The sequence below is a fragment of the Tinamus guttatus genome, unplaced genomic scaffold, assembly GCF_059628265.1.
Source record: "Tinamus guttatus ecotype Peru unplaced genomic scaffold, ASM5962826v1 Tinamus_guttatus_pri_ptg000150l, whole genome shotgun sequence".
NCBI lineage: Eukaryota > Metazoa > Chordata > Aves > Tinamiformes > Tinamidae > Tinamus > Tinamus guttatus.
Genome location: NW_028288684.1, coordinates 13,306,539 through 13,323,170, shown reverse-complemented (window position 1 = coordinate 13,323,170; position 16,632 = coordinate 13,306,539). Strand labels below are relative to the sequence as shown.

At 39.3% G+C, this 16,632-nt stretch overlaps 1 protein-coding gene and 1 pseudogene across 1 annotated transcript; both read right to left on the bottom strand.

The window, feature by feature from the left end:
• On the bottom strand, window positions 1–5,976 carry LOC104571785 (stromelysin-1-like; annotated as a pseudogene).
• A 4,268-nt stretch (window positions 5,977–10,244) lies between these two features.
• On the bottom strand, window positions 10,245–16,377 carry LOC104571781 (stromelysin-1). Its single transcript, XM_010218909.2, has 10 exons — window positions 16,118–16,377; window positions 15,724–15,968; window positions 15,135–15,283; window positions 14,913–15,044; window positions 14,103–14,264; window positions 13,327–13,537; window positions 12,201–12,334; window positions 11,544–11,703; window positions 10,596–10,699; window positions 10,245–10,402 (listed from the first exon to the last, which is right to left on the bottom strand). The coding sequence occupies exons 1-10, from the start codon at window positions 16,220–16,222 to the stop codon at window positions 10,293–10,295; spliced, it is 1,512 nt and encodes a 503-aa protein (XP_010217211.2). The 5' UTR covers window positions 16,223–16,377; the 3' UTR covers window positions 10,245–10,292.
• Between the last annotated feature and the right edge of the window lie 255 nt (window positions 16,378–16,632).

Genomic DNA, 16,632 nt, shown 5'->3' with positions numbered 1-16,632 from the left:
TCACTCATTCTTATGTTGAAAAACTGCATTGATCTTCCCATTAATTCCTGGAAATGCCTCTCTCATCTCTCTGGGCTTCCTGTCCATGGACTGAGTTCTTTTATTATAACTGAGAAAAATAAGAAACAACGTGGCATCAATTAAAAATATAAACAAATTATAATTAGTTCAGCCCAGCACATTACCCTGAACCAATATGGAGCTAAGCTTGTTGGAGACTTTCACTAGTCTTTGAATAGCCTTGAGACAGTCTTTGAGATGTCAGAAATCATTATCACACTATTAGCTGTACTGAAGAAATGTTTCTGTCAATGCAAAACTTGGTCTAAGAATACTTAATGTTTGAACTATCATTACAAAGCTCATTATTTTTTCTATGAGACTCTGCACAAAGGAAAGACAAATAATTTTATCTTGAACAGAAGTTAGATTTGTAAGATTACATGAGATTGCTTTCACGTTCCCTCTTTGTAAGAAACATGTATCAGAAAAAATCTGGATTTTACTCAAGCTGTAAGCTGTTTTTAGATATTTTCCTTAAGTTACTTATAGCAGGCTGTTGCACCTTGAGTGACGTATAGCTCATCTAACAGTGCTGGAATAACAACACTACAGCATCTTCAATCTAATACCTTTGCTCCACAAGAGATTTAATGATTAAACAAATGACTCAGGTGAAGGTCTTCAAACTGCGACAATTTGAAATAAAGTGTGGAAATCTATTCTGCCTAAGCTGTAAATATGTGGCTGAGTAATCACTTCAGGATAATCACTGTATGAACCATCACTTCAGAATTCTCACAGTGACAGAAAAGATAAAATTTATAACATTCAGCTCTAAAAGTGTGGTGAATTGCCACTTATAACATCACCTCTTTCAGTTTTCACAAATATGAGGTCTGTGACACAAAACCAAGCAGCAGTGATTTAATGGAAAAGATAAAATCATAGCCATGCACATGGGATAATTATTTGCAATACATGGCATTTGGTTGCAATTTCTTGAAACTAGCTGTTGGTGAGTAGAGATAAAATGGGATACTTCTTCTTTATCCTATAGGAAGGATTTTGATAAAAATATTGTGTGCTTATGGCTCTGACTGATGTCATGTGATGTGTGGAACTCTAAGATTTTATTTTATCAATAATCAAATAAAATAACAACCAAATAAAATAACAACCATATAAAATATATTGAGAGGACTGTTAAATAACTAAAGCAACTAAAGGGAAAACAAAGCACTGTTTCAGGTTCCTTTTCCAAAGGCAGTTGTGATGGTGAAAGAAATGACCAAAATTGTGTGACTAATTCATCTCAAAATCATGACATAATCACGCCATGTGATTATGTTTGCTTCTAATAAGGAAAGTAGCACAGGAAATATTACCTCCAAAATTTGTCCACTATGAAGAAATATATTTTCCTCTTGTTTCTGTTATAGAAAGCAGCATCAATTTTGGTCACGTCCTTTAGAAAGCCCAAGACATGGATTCTTTAAGGATATCCAGGAAGTACTGCATCTCCTCTCACAACCCAGAATTCATTTGCTATCAAAGAATGTTGATGGAAAAGTTATCAGAACCTTCTGATGAGAATGATGCATGAGAATGACTGTTCCATGAAAGAAGCAGTCCAAAGCAAACAAGATTGGTACTAGGTACTCCATTATACAAAAACTAAAACTTTAGTCTTCCATCCCAATTCACCTTAGTTTTCCACAAGCTAAGGACAAATTTATTTTGACAGGAAATTATTTTCCTTATCAACATTAAAAAAAGATATATGCATTTTATCTTGGACAATATTTTTGTTAACTCTTCGAATGAAAAACAATGATTTGTTGGACTAAAAGCATGTGTAATCTCACAGAAAAAACTTAAGCAGTTTTCAAACCAGGCTACATGTAAAGGCAATAAAGGAAAATAAAAAGACAGTATTTTACCTTTAAAAAAGACAGTTTCATCTTTTTCAGGAACTTTGTATGCAGCATCAACACCAGGTGGCAGCCGTGGCCAGAATGATGAAATTAAGCCAAAGTCAACTGCTCTGACTGAAGGATGTTTGCACCAAAAATGCCTGATAGATATACAGCACAGTTTTTTAATGAAATCACATGCTTATACACACTAATGTAGAAAACCACATCATGGCAGCAGAGGCTAGGAGGGGGATTTATCAGACTAAATGTAGCTATCATCCCTGTGTTAGTCACTCTAACAAAAAGGTCAATGGAAGAAATGTCCTTTCCATGATGGGATTCATCTCCTCTTGATGTAAATAGCTAAGATACGTTGAATGAACTGTGCTGTCAAAGCAGCTATTATTGGGCTGCCATATGCTTGGAGGGGGACAGTTTATGCCTTGGACAACACTGAATCAACCATCCTTTCCTTTTATTACTATTAAATTGCCTCTATATTCAAGTGGATATTGCACCAGAAGTGGTAAACTCTCAGCAAAGACATCAACAAAGCTGATAAGTGTGCCCAGGCTGGTGGTACCTTTTTCTGAATTCTCCCAGATACAGGACTGCTTACAGCCTAAAATAAAAGCTGCCTTTATTTTCAAATGAGCTATCTTTTCCCCATCCTATTTATATCTTGTATTGTTTCAAATGTGATCTTACTTCTTATCTTTTCATTTCTCCATCGCTCTCTTCCTTTTGCCTTCCACTCCTTATCCTAATTTTCTATCTGGCCTGCTTCCCTAGAACTGATGATTTTTGGTGTGGGAAAGGTTTCTAGAGATAATTTTTTGGCTAGTTGTTATAGTCAACAACTGCTAAAGAGGCATGATTGACTCCAGGTCATCTTAAGTTCCACCATGTCATAGGTACAAAGAATTAGACTTTACCAAACTAATATACGAGGATAACACAACATTAATAATCCAGAATATTGCACTTAATTCAATCGTGACAGCTGGGCTGCTGTTTTGATGCCATCCACTGTCTATACTAGGGTAGTGCCTTGAAGTGTGGAAAACATCAGGGTAATTTTTCTGCAGATAAAATGTCTCTATACCAAAGTCCCTGTTCTGAAACCATAAATCTCATAAGAGATTTAGGCACCTTGCTGTCACTGAGATTAAAGAGAGAAACTTGCAGTGATCAGCAGAGTGGGTTTGGGGAGAAACCCAAGACAGGATTTATCTGTATAGTATAGACCCAAGATATGTCATCCAAACTGCTAATGAGCTAACAACAAAAATGGATAGAAACATGGGAATAATGAAGCTTGGGTTCTCAAATATGCTCTTTACCTCCAAAAGGAGTATACCTCTCATCTGAACCCCTTTGCGACCACATAGGAAATCCCGTCTTGACAATATTCTGAGCTGAGCTATTTTTCCACATTTTGAGCATAATTTAGAAATGAACCTCTGTTATTTTACTTCCATAGAGGTGACTTACTTGTCTTTAAAAAACATTTCTCCATGGAAAGTGGTGACAGCATCGAGAGTTACATCAGGACTGCAGGTGTCTAGTAGAGCAGGTTCTTTTCTCATCTGGTTCTCAGCAGGTTCTTTCTCGTCTGGTTCTTTTACCTCAGCAGATTCTCTTTGGTCACTGTAGGTGTTAGGAGAATGTCCTAAAGAGTTAACAGAAGAAATTAAAATGCCATCTCAGTACATCCATTACACAAAAATATCACTGAAATATATTCCAAAGTGGTTAAAATTATAGGCAATAATTGATTAATAATTGCAAATTACCATAGAGATGTTGAATGCCATTAATATCATCCTGATGAAGTGGGAGCACTGAAGGGTCCAATTTCCCGTATATTGGGTACATCAGAGCTTCAGGATCTTTGGAATGGAAAAGTCCCAGTGAATGGCCAAATTCACAGAGAGCAACATAGAACAAATTTGTTCCTGAAAACAGCAAGTAAAATGCATAAATCAAGAGCTGGGTCTTTTCATATATCCTGTAAACATTAAGGCTATAAAGAAGATCAGATGCTTTCCTAAGCAAATGAAGCTTTTATGGTAAACTCAGTTGGAGATGAAGTTTTGTCTGTGAATAAATATAATGAAAACATTGAAATCCATGGCAAGTTTCAAAAGAATAATTTTGTTAGTGCCTGAGGAAATAACCTGCCAATCCTGCAAGAGTCAGTGTGGGAGAAGGATCCCAGACAAGTATAGGTGATATAATTGTGAGGAGAGAGGCAATCAGAAGGAAGAACAAGGGAAAAGGGAAGGGGATTACCCATTTCTTCAACTCCCTCCCAAGAAAATCTTCACTTTGTCCACAGCAAAAACTCAGCTGGGGTCTCGACTTTCTAAAACAGAGGACTCAGAGGCTTTTTATAACTTCAGAAACGAATTGTCCATTATTCCTTCAAATCAGTCCCACTTTTCAGCACTTCATGAGGGAGATATGAAACAAACTTTGAGTCCCTGATTTCGTGCATATCCTGCTTCAGGTAGAGTTTGGAGAATTTAACTTCTTACCTTCTGTGCTTATGGTCCAGGTTTCATCCTCATCAAAGCGGGTATCTCCACCAAAGTCTCTGCCAGGTGCATAGGCATGAGCAGTGGCCCCTCCTGGGCCATCAAAGGGGATGAAATCGTTGTGACCTGAAAAGTGAGAACCACAGTTAACTGACTGTTACTGGGGGTGACAGACCACACCGATGTACAGAACTTTCCATTCTGCTGATTTTGTAAACTTTCAAATGCCTCCTCAAATTGTTTTGACAAAAGCCCTGTTTCTTATTTTGGAAAACTTGGGAAAATTTGAACTGATGAAATCTTGGTTTACTCCAAAAACGTTTGGGTGTTTACCTACTGCTGTTGTGAGGTAGAACAGATTTAGTTTTTCTAAAAGTATATTCCCTGTGAGGCTGTAAGCACTTCACTGGAGAGCCCTTGAATGCAATCTCTGGAAAGAATGTAAGAGCACAGTGGTTACACATGGTTCCTGCACAGGCTGCTTAGCTTTGATGAGTAGAGATGTGTTTCTGGGGTGGGAGCAGAGATGACTAGGAGTGTGCATGCCTGTGGGATGCTATTAATGAAAGAGGAGAAGCTGCTAGTAAATCCACCCTGAGGGCTATGCCAAAAATATAAACCTTGAGTCGGTCTAGAGCTTATTTAGTTCACATAAAGCACATGACTAATCCCAGGGGTGTAATTAGAGCTGCCCACTCTGCAATGCTCTAAGCTTGAGCGTATTGCACAAGTCCTACATCTAATGTGTTTCATGCATAATGTTGGACATTGTATACCATTAGGAAGAATTTCTACATGGAAGGAGTGGCGAAGCATTGGAACAGGCTACTCAGGGAAGTGGTGGAGTCAACATCCCTGGCAGTGTTCCAGAAACGTGTAGATGAGGCGCTTAGGGACCTGGGGCAGGGTGTTGAAGGGCTTACAGTTGGACTCGATGTTGAAGGTCTTTTCCAAACAATCATAGAATCATAGAATCATTAAGGCTGGAAAGGACCTTTGGAGATCATCTACTCCAACCCTCCTGCACGATTCTATGATTCATAGAAACCAATAGAAGGAAATCACTGTCATAACAACTAATATCTGAATCTGATCTGAAATCCTCCCTACAATCACCCCTCAGGTACTTGAACATCTCGATCAAGTCTCTACTCAGTCTTCTCTTCTCAAATATTCTGTAACTTCGTTGTGCTTTTTCTCTATGTTCTTGAATCTATGCACCATCACTGTCAAGAATCTATCAGTAACCTGGAATATAAACCTAGAAAATTCCCTAGCCAGAGAGATTTCCTTTGACATTGTCCTTTGAGGAGACAACTTAAAAAAAAGAGTGAAGAAAAAAGGAAGGTTGAAAGAACATCTCATAGGGCCTGGACAGGATGTGATTAACTACTTTAATTTGAGAAGGCAAAAGGTTTAGTTACATGGAGCTGGAAACCACCTTGATGTGCTGCCATTTCCTCCGCTGTGTCCTGGGTCCTGGCATCAGCTGAGGACCCCTGCCAAAGTTCACCCATGGGAACCTCTGTGCTTCAAAACTGCAGCTTCAGCTGCTGCTGATGATGACTGGTATGTAACTCAGAGATTTTGGCACCTCCTGCCTGGCTCTGCTGCAAACCTCAGGGCCAAGGACATAAATGTGTCATTTCACTACAGATGAGGAGTTGGTGACCTCCTTTCTTTTGTGTAACAATCATTCTTATCCAACACAGTGATGCTGGTTTACTGACAGGATTCCTTTTTGTCCTGGTCATATTGCACATAGGTCACCTTTTCTTTCCATCTTTTCTATGTTTTCAGGACTTCCTGACATCTTAACTTCTCTTCAAATTGTCCTGGTAACAGTGCTGTGTCTCTGCAAGTAGAATCTTGCTTTTTATGTAAATACCACAAAGGAAGATCTTAAATGCCAGGCAAAGAGGACATGTATTAGACATGTATTACCAAATCCTCTTGGCCAACAGCTACCCTTTGAAAATCAGTCCAGGAAGAGGAAATATGCTTCTATGCGAAGATCTTTGTCATGACGTCCCCAAAGACTTCCCTATAAAACTTTCTTTTGCTTTTCCAAGAAGCAGCGTGTGACAGCTGGCCGTTGGGCTAAAGCAGTCTTGCAGTTGTAGCATGAATATTTGTGAGTGAATTAAATGATAGCCTGGACTGGAGCCCGTGGATTTGTTGCAGCATTCAAAAGTATTTGGTATATGTGATTGAAGTGGCAAAACAGCAGACTATCACCAGATGCTTTTATCATGCAATAATTTTGTATTTGTTTGTCCTGATAAAAGTTCTTACATCTAATACACTGTCAGTGCTAGTACATGTACACTATGTACACTAGTACATTGTCAATGAGCTACTGGTGAAGTGCCTAAGGATCTCGGTGCTCGGTGTGAATTTCAATAGACAGGAAATTGGGTCTGGGAGAACAGTTGTGCAAGAATTTCAAATATAACTTGTGATTTTGTGTGTCTCTAGTTTTGCATGTCCAGTCCCAGACTAATTGGAAAGTCTATAGTTCTGCAGGATGAGTGCTTGAAATTATATCCATGGGCAAATTTTCCCTGCTGGTATCCAAAAGATCTTTAGTTCTAGTTGATGAGTTATAACAAAATCATAGTGACAAGAAATCTCTTGCCCACTAAGTGCAGAGAGGCAGCTCCAGAGCTCCTGTTTCCAAGCCCGTCTGAATTACACATTATTATCCCACTTGCCAGGATTTTCCTTGCTTTTCTCAAACCAGAAGCAGTACTTTTTAGTTGCCAAAAATTTAAGGCCAATAATAAAGCAGAAATACACATGGAAAATCCATGGTGATGCATAAACAGATGTTTACCGTCACACACATCAATCTCTCTTTTCAGGTAAAATCCATATCAGTGATTTAACTTAATTTAAAGTTAATCATGCTGGAGCATGGGGGTGCAGATGTAATTTCATTTAGCTGTTTTCCTTGGGGTACTAATTAAAAGTCACTGTCAACCTTATATAAGAGAAATATTGAGAGACGGGAAATGGTGATTCATTGTAAACATCAGCAATATTCTGTTTCTTCATTGACAAAATGTTCTTTCTGATTCCTCTTGCACCACTTTCAAGCTTCAGCCAATTACTCTTTTAAAGGTAGAAGGTAGCCTTGAGATACAAGTAGGTATCTAATCAGGATCTAAAAGGTGTGTAGGCACTTAAAAATCAAAAGGAATTAACCCCACTATTTAGGTACAAGTAGCTTTCACAGTTACCCTGCCTAACCCTGCAGGCATCTAAAACTTTGGAGTGAAGTTTCTTCTGTACTTGTGAAAGATCCTGGCAGGTATTGAGCCAGCACTATTTGCAGCGTGCCTCTTTGCCCTGCCTGAGCTCCAGCCAGGTGAGCTCACCCACTTATCGATTCATGAGGCCAGAGTGGAGCTTGGTGGGGTCGCTGAGATGCTCAGGCCTTCCTAGCTTTTAAGCTCAGCTGAGATTCACAACATAATTTCTCAACAAGGTTGTTTTTAAGCAGTGCTCAAGGTGTATCTCATATTACACAAGGCATTCACAGGGGTTGGGTTTTCATCTGAGCAGAAGGTGACAGAGAAGAAGCATCAGAAAGGAGATACAGAGACACCTCATCTGCCCATGTCCAGTACCATCCCTTGTAACTAGAGGTTGCAGGTGCTTTGGGAGACATTCTTCTCTCTCTGATTCACAGTGGAAGATAAATTGATAAGTTCTTTGATCAGGTCTCTGAGGGATCAGCCTATTTACGTATCTTGAGCTTTGCAGGAACACATCTCAGCTCTGTCTAGTGGGGTCTGAGCCGTGGTGACTGAAAGACTGTCCTCACCATTCTTTCTCATCCTCTCTCACCTTCTTTGCCAATTCTGCTAGATAAAGACAAATAATGAAGAGAGTCGAGTTCCTCTTACTGGGACATTTTGCTAGTAGTTGAGATCAAATCCCTTCAAGGAGAGGAAAGACTTCAGCAAAGTTTTCCCACAGACCAAGAGGTACTTTAATCACTGAAATGTCACCTTCTGAGTATTAGGTATAATCTAACAACATATAGCTCAAAGATCCAAAGCTCCTAACTCTTTCTCAGGTATGATACTGGTCTCCTGACTCTTGTCCTTAGATACCTAGATCTTTGCACCACTTATAAATATGCTGGTGCCTAAACCAGAGTATAAATGCACAAACGAGCACAGGCAGGTTGTGTTTCCTCCACCCATGCTCCTGGCTGACTCATGGTGCACCACCTCCAGCCCAGAAGCATGGAGCTGGGTTAATGTATCCTTTTTCTTGAGCGGGGGCCTAGCACTGACTCTTAGATGATTTAGGGCTACCCCAAACTTTTCAGCTTATCTGAAAAAGTGAATTGAGAGACTTCAATGCCTCATGAGGCTGATCTCCGGAATATACCTATTCCAATGGAGAGAGATGTATTTTCACTTTCCTTCCTAAGGATGTGCAGGAATAAGACCTTCCCTCTCCTCACTTTTGCTGCACTTTGAGGAGACCAGGAAGGATGATCTGATCACTCCTCCTCACAGAGTCCCTCCAGCAGCTGAGGAAGCAGAAGTGTGGAAAAGGGAAGACCACACTGCTCTGTGCTGTGATTTGGTCTCATTAGCTGACTGATTTAAAAGTCCAGCAACTCACTAGTTGAGACTAGTGAAGGATTATGACTCTGTCTGCCGACTATGAGGAAAAGCGAGTAAAGCTATGGTCTGACTTTTTATTGTTTTGAATGCATACATACTGTGAAAGAAATACAATCTATGTTTATGAATATTAGTTAGATAGCTTTTGTGAAAAGCATCCACAAGCTCAGATATGCTGAATAGCCCCAGAGACTGTGAGAACTGTTCCTATTGCAACACAAGTGTGGATGGTGGAAGCACGTGTATTTGTCTTACCACTGTGGCCCACTCTTTCTCTGGAGTCATCATCATGAGGGGTTACATGAATATCCCTTCTTGTTCTTTAGCCTTTGGTTTGTTTGCTGTTGGAAGTTGTTGTGAGAGAAGTTAACTGTACTGTGGACTGGTCTCTGACTTCCTTCCTGCAGTTCACCTAAGAGCACCAACTGGTAACATTCAGCCAGGGTAATCTCTTGACTCCTGGAAATGTGTGCACACACTTGCTATGTTTCCTACTCTCTTTCTGCAAAGTCCCTTCCCAGCCAAGCACCAACCATTTCTCCTTGATCGCTCATTCTCCTGTCATGGCCCACACAGGGCATCCCAGCCCCTGCCTCTTCCCACTGCCCTGCTCACCAAACCTGCTTCTGCAGCCCCTTGGTCTACTGCCCTCGCAAGCTCAGGGCCCAGCCCTGCATCTGTCCCGAACCTGTCCCATAGGAACCATCGCACTGTGTGAGGACTTCACATGCCATCACCTGGGAATGCCCTCCCCAAGCTCTGTGTCTCCCAGACCTCTTCTTCTAGCCTCTTGAAACTGCCCAATGGCTTCTGCTTGTCTTTAACTCTTCCCTTACAGTAAATGAGCCCTGTGGAAAACTGGGGTTGGGTCCTAGCATGGTTGAGACTTGAGTGCAGCCATATCAGATTCCTTGCCCCCAGGCAAAAGACCCAGGAGACACAAACACTATTATATTCAAGCAAAATACTTTTATTATTCAAATACAATTTGATTAATAAATAGTTGGAAAATAAATTAAAACTGTACATTGTTTTACATGTTTACGATTTTAAATTAGTTTTATTAAAGATCGCAACTTATTTCAGATTGAGACACGCAGTCAAAGATGACTGATATTGTTTATAACCCAGGAACATAAAAAAAAAAAGAACACATTTCTGGTGTAAATTCAATCCTACACTGTAACTTAGTATTTCTCACAGTCAAACCAGCTGTTGCTCTTCATCGTACGGATAAGTTTCTTGGTCTTGACATCAACCTCATAGTGCTTTGCTCCATGGAAAAAGTAAAAATGTCCTAGAAATAGGAAAGACAAAAATGACATCAAATGAATTTTTTTATTGTTTTGTTTTGTTTTATAAATGTTGATATACACTTGCTACTTTCTTTGGTAATTGAAAACATTTGCTACACACGCACACACACATACACATGCACAAACACATGATGGTCCTTTGCTTTATTAATAAGGTTATTTTAATTTATTTACCATTTTTCTGAAGAGCAGCATCAACAGTGTGGTAAATTCCATGGAAGTCAGCTGCTATTTTTCTTGGATATCCTCTTTCCATTGACTGAGTGTTTTCATTGAAGCTAAATAAAGAAATTGAATGAAAACATATAACAAACTGTGATGTTCAATATAGACACCAGGTGGAATTTCTAGTGAATGAGCGTTCTCTCACCTGAAAATTGACTAACCATGAGCCTCTGTGCACTCACTGATCTGTATAAATCCTGACTTTGTGAATACTTAACATCTTTACTGGGATGCACAAAGCTGTTGTAAGAACATCTGACTAAATACTTCGCTCCTGTTCCCTAACACCGATAATAAGAATTGCTCATAGTGAGTAATAAAGTTAAATAATTATTCACAATGATTATTTAATTTGACAGTACTCAATCCAAGAAGTGATCCCAGGAGAAGAATGTGAAGTTCTGGTATAATAATACTGTTATAAAATAATTAATACTTGTTACTTATTAGGATAATATTACTGTTTGGTTGAACTGTCTCTTAAAAAGTAAACATTCCAATCTGCTTCCATAATGCTCTTGATAAAATTGTCACATATATATTTTAAAAAGCACTTCTGGTCCATTAGTAGCCACTGAATGAATGTGTAACAAGACAACAAAGCCTGAGTAGGCTTTTTTATTTTATGTAATACTGCTTTCCAGTGGCAAAACAACACTTATTTGCTGTATCTCTTACACTTAGGTTGCTAACAGTAAATGGATGTTGCCTTTATCTCAAGTTTTACAAACTTTGTTCTTTGAATAGACAGGAATAATTGCCTCGAAGATTCAGCCTTATACAGGCTAAGAAGTTCGTCAATAGGAAACCACAAATGTACTGTATAAATTCTAGCATTAATCAGCTTTTAAAAAGCTGTCTTGATTATCTGCTGTACAAAAAAGGAGTTAGTCTTACCTCCAGTATCGGTGGCCTACAAAGAAGTAGGTTTTCTTGGTACTTTGATCATGGACAGCTGCATCAATTTTCCTGACGTTTCTGGGGAAGCCCAGACTCTGAATAGGCTTGGGGAAACCTGGCTGTATATTGTAGCCATTGACAGCCCAGTACTGGTCATCTGTCAAGAAAACCAGAAAATCTTAGTAGGGATTTCCAAAGGGGCTGAGCTCCTCTCAAATAAAGCTTCAGAGCTTTCTTTGTAGCAAGCATCGCCAGTTAGCACAGATTTCTACCTCGGAACATACACACAAAATTTGAGTATTTCAGAGCTGTTGGATTTTCTGTTTTATAAGCTCATTACATATTTTTGAAGTAGGTTTGGTACCTTTTTAAATTACTTAATGTGGGCAGTCAGTTTTGCCTTAGCTATGATCTTATCTCACACTGACAAACACAAAATACAGGGCTGTTGTACAGAGCTGTTTGAAATAATGTTAGTTAAATACATTAAAGCAGCATTTTGAAAAAAAAAGGAGATTCAAATATAAAGAATTGCTTTTGCTGTTTTCATTTTTATTATATTACATCTATAATTGTTACATCACATACACAAATGTATGCAAGTAATTGCTACTACTCTACGTTTACCCGTGCATAAAAAGGACTGATAAATACCTTTAAAGAACATTACTTGGTCCCTCTTGTCAACCTCATAAGCAGCATCAAATCCACCTGCTAGCGATGGCCAGAACGAGGAGATAGTGTCATGCTCAATCTCTCTGAAGTAAGGACTTTTGCGCCAGACATAGCTGATCAAAATGGAAACAACAATATTAATATTTCAATATGAATGACACGGAAATGTACATTAATCCCTGCTGCCTTTTCACTGGAGCTAGCTAGGCAGAGTTTTTGGGATATAGCGCACCTTGTTGTCCTCCTTGTCCCTAGACATTTGCCCTTTAGCAGCGAGAGCTCCATCAGTCACAAACCGCAATGGCTTGCCAAGGAGACACTTGATGTCTGCAGTTGTGCTGACAACTGAAGCCAGGTTTTCACCGCAGCCCATGCAGGTAGGCACAGCTTCATTCTTAATTTCAATTTGGTTACAAATGTACCTTCAGCATTTTTGAGAAACACATAATAAGGAAGTGCTCCCTGCTGCCCTTTCTTAATGATACTGCAAATGGCAATAGTTTTCAGGTTTGTTGTATATGGGGAAGTAGAATCACTTCATCAGAGGAAGTTTGTTTCGTCAGAACTTAATTACTAACCTAAGCAGTAAGCCAAAGCCTGGATCTCTTCAGGGGGTCTCTTTCCATCTCTTCAGGAGGTGGAAATGTGTAACTATCAATCTATTAGAGAGCTCAATATCAGAACATGTCCAAGAATCAGACACTCTAATAGCAGGGGTTCTCCAGTGGCAGTGCTGAGCTATAGGTTCAGAGTTAGCTCCAGGGGAAGGATGCTGCTGTCACTAGTTGATCTGATCCTCATGCCAACCCAGTCTGACCAGGATAGTGTTTCATGCAAAGCAGGCTGAAGAGTGACTCTGTGATTATTCAGCCTTGAGAAATTCTGGAAGACCAGAGGGCTGATAATGATGGCTACAATACCTGTTAGTAAACCACATTACTCACTCAGCCCCAAAGGGCTAGTAAAATTTTGCAAAGTTACCTTAAAACTTTGAGAAAGGAATATCTTCAGTTGTGTCGAGGGAAAATAAATTTTTTAAACTGAACTTAACGTTTTGCCATTTTGAGTCTTACAAAAAGGTGTTGCAAGAAATGAAATCACATACCTGTCTTTAAAGAACAGTATTTCACCACGAAGAGTTGTGATAGCATCAAAAGTCAAGTGAGGGTCACAGTCTTCTGGTCTGGCAGGAGGTTTGGTGGGCGTCGTTTCTGTTGGTTCTTCATGGGGTGACATTTCTGATGGTGCTACTGTAGATGTCTTTTCAGTTGGTTCTTGTGAGGGAAGTGCTTTTGTTGGAGATTCCCTGGGAGGTCCTTTGGGAAACAGATAAATGTGGAATTGGAAGGTGAATTAGAATTTCATGTTGTAGAACATGGAGATATACCATACTAAGCCAAGCATATTGCCCCTTCAAGAATTTTTACTCTATTGTCTGTGTAGCTAACTGTTAAAATAGTCTGTAATGTAGCTGCAAGTTGCATCTTGACAACTTATTGCCCTCTTATTTTGTGTGTGCTCAGGAGTTAATAGAGACCAAATACCATTTGCAATTGTGCATGGGATCGTGTTTTTTTGGTTTTTTTTTTTTTTTTGAAAGAGAGATTAATACTAAGGGCATGGCCTATTCCTCTGAAATAGAGAGTTGTCCTTGAACCTTCTGATTTACTGGCATAGATACAGCCCCAGGTTCCATTTTGCAGGTGTAGACTCTCAGCCGCAAAGAAAATGAAATTTGCTCAGAATAGCATCAGGAAATTAAAAAAGATACCTTAGCTTCTGCAGAAAGATTATCACATGCTAGCTGTTGAGTAAAGTTGGCTACAAAATGCTTATTCCGCCCCACTTTGCTCCCCCACCCAAGTGATGCTTCTTGCTTACCATAGAGGGACTGAATGCCATCAATGTCATCTTGATGAAGTCTAAAGTCTCTTGTATCCTTGCCCATATATATAGGATACATCAAGGCACCAAAGACATTAGAATGACCAAGACCCAGTGAGTGACCTAACTCATGAGCAGCAACAAGAAACAAGTTGAATCCTAAAATAAATAAATAAATAAATAAATATCCCAAGGAAAAACAGTAAATGAATTTTCTTGCATAACAGTCAGATGCACATGTCATCTGCTTGTGTGTGATACGTCATTCAGTGTGTTAATAAAACAGCAGAGTTTTATTATGTTATAAGTAATAGACTGTCTACTTGCATGGAAAAGAGGCGAGTTTCTGTTCAAAACAAACAAAAAGGAGAGGGAAGGGAAGGGAAGGGAAGGGAAGGGAAGGGAAGGGAAGGGAAGGGAAGGGAAGGGAAGGGAAGGGAAGGGAAAGGAAGGGAAGGGAAGGGAAGGGAAGGGAAAACCCAGTGATCTCAATATTACAACTTTTAAAGATATTTCCTGGCAACTAAAATTTCCTTCCTTGCATCTCGATAATACTGTCTTTTGCTAATCTCATTTACTTCATTAGGCCTGCAATTGCAGTCTATGCATTAACTCCAGGGAAGTGCTGTGATTGCAACCCAAGTCAGAATAGGCAGAATTACTTTGCTAAATTACTCTGACATTTGACATCTCCATAAATCCTGGAATTACTGATGGAGCAGCTGCAGTTTTAGAGTGCAATTAAAAGTCTCCAAGACAAATGCTGTTTAACAAGCAACATGTGATGCAATGCTTAAGGCTACCTACCGCTATAGGTAGTAAATTTGGTCCAGTTTTCGTCTTCATCGAAATGAGCATCTCCTCCTATATCTTTGCCGGGGTGATAGGCATGAGCCAGAGTTCCTCCTGGGCCATCAAAGGAATAGAAGTCACCATGAACTAAGAAAAGGAAAGAAACATATGATGGTTTTCATCAGTTCTGTAAAAGTGATAAATATTTATCATTCTTAGGCAAAGAGACCTCCTTACATCCAGATGCAAAGGAGATCTTTATATCTGCTTCACCACTGTAGAGCCTGATGAATCTCAAAGGGGTCACGCTGCTCCAGAGTTGAAAGGCTTTTGCAATTGCTTCCTCTACATCCTCTTGTAGCATGTCTGGGGTGTAGTTCAAAATCCTGGGAAATAAGGAGAAAGCAACCAGATCAGGTGAGTAAGGCACACAGTATCGAGGTCATTATGAGGTCACTGGTTATTATTGATTATATGTCTTGAGCTGTTTATTTTCTACTTATCTACTTACGAGATATAACACAAGAAGTTTTCATAGTTTTCTTTCAAGCCCCCTAACTTATATAACTGCAATTGCATCCCTTCTCCCTGCTGACTATTCGGCTAAGAGTAGGCTCTTAACCAAGCAATGTAGACTCCTATTTTAGTCCCTTTTATAACTTTTTGGAAGCCTAAACTGAAAGATTTGAACATTGCCCAGGTTTATGTTCCTGTGACCCAAAATATGACTCTTAAAAGGATAAATATAAGAATAAATTATAAAGAACCTGTTGGCAATCACAGACTTCCCAGTGGTGTACAGTGAATATATTTTAGAATATATTACCGATATGTCACATCTTCTTTATTCCACTTAGGACTCAGAGGGAAAGTGCTGTATGAACGGACATCTGGTATTCCACATCTAGGCTGCTTCATCATGTTCAGGGTCTGAGAATTCAGTTGCCCAGTCACTTCGAGTCCAAAGAATGACTGCATTTCTTGGATTTTTTTAGACATAGGATTGAGGTCCTTGGATTTAAAAAGAGAACTTTTCTCTTCTTTAAAATCATAGAAGTTTTCCAGATATTTCTGATGAGAGAGAAAAGAAACAGGTTAGTACATAAATGTTTCTTTTCAGAGTTAGACTTGTTAATAAACTATTCTACAGTTATTTCCAGTGCATGACTATATTCATTTTGTCAATAAATTAATTCATAAGCTCTGCTTACAGTCCTTACCTGAGCAAATTGCATATCTTCTTTTTCTTTTTCTGGAATGACTGGTAAAGCACAAGAACATGCTAGATATAGTACCCCAATGAAAGGAAGGGATGTGATTTTCATCTTCGCCTCTCTGTCCTGTCAGTCCCTACTAGAAGACCTCTCAAACTCTTCTGCCCAAGGCTCAACAGTGTTTCTCTATTTATATCAGGCGTGTGCTTGGTAAAATCAACAGTTGCATGACTCAGCTTATAACATCCTCTGATTTCCCACAGAAGCACAGAAAACAAATTTAGATTTAGAAGCAGAGTAACACGACAGCTTACCTTCTCTGAAAACCCCTGATTTCGCAATTGTATTACTGGATGGCATACCCTTTTTTTCTTTATTCCTAAAATGGACCAATACTTTAAACTTACCAATACCCAAAGCTGGATCATTTGGATAAAATCACCACATTTTTGAGAGGTGCTGAAGGGAGCTGGTTCTCTGTGAGGTACATCGGTCTATAAATCCTTCTACCACCTGATAGA

What these genes read in the sequence shown, in the direction of transcription:
- LOC104571781 (XM_010218909.2), bottom strand. Translation starts at nt 16,222, where the DNA reads ATGAAAATCACATCCCTTCCTTTCATTGGGGTACTATATCTAGCATGT. An exon ending in AAGATATGCAATTTGCTCAG is followed by an intron (nt 15,969 to 16,117) that starts GTAAGGACTGTA and finishes CTCTCTCATCAG; the next exon opens with AAATATCTGGAAAACTTCTA. An exon ending in AAAGAAGATGTGACATATCG is followed by an intron (nt 15,284 to 15,723) that starts GTAATATATTCT and finishes CTTATTTCCCAG; the next exon opens with GATTTTGAACTACACCCCAG.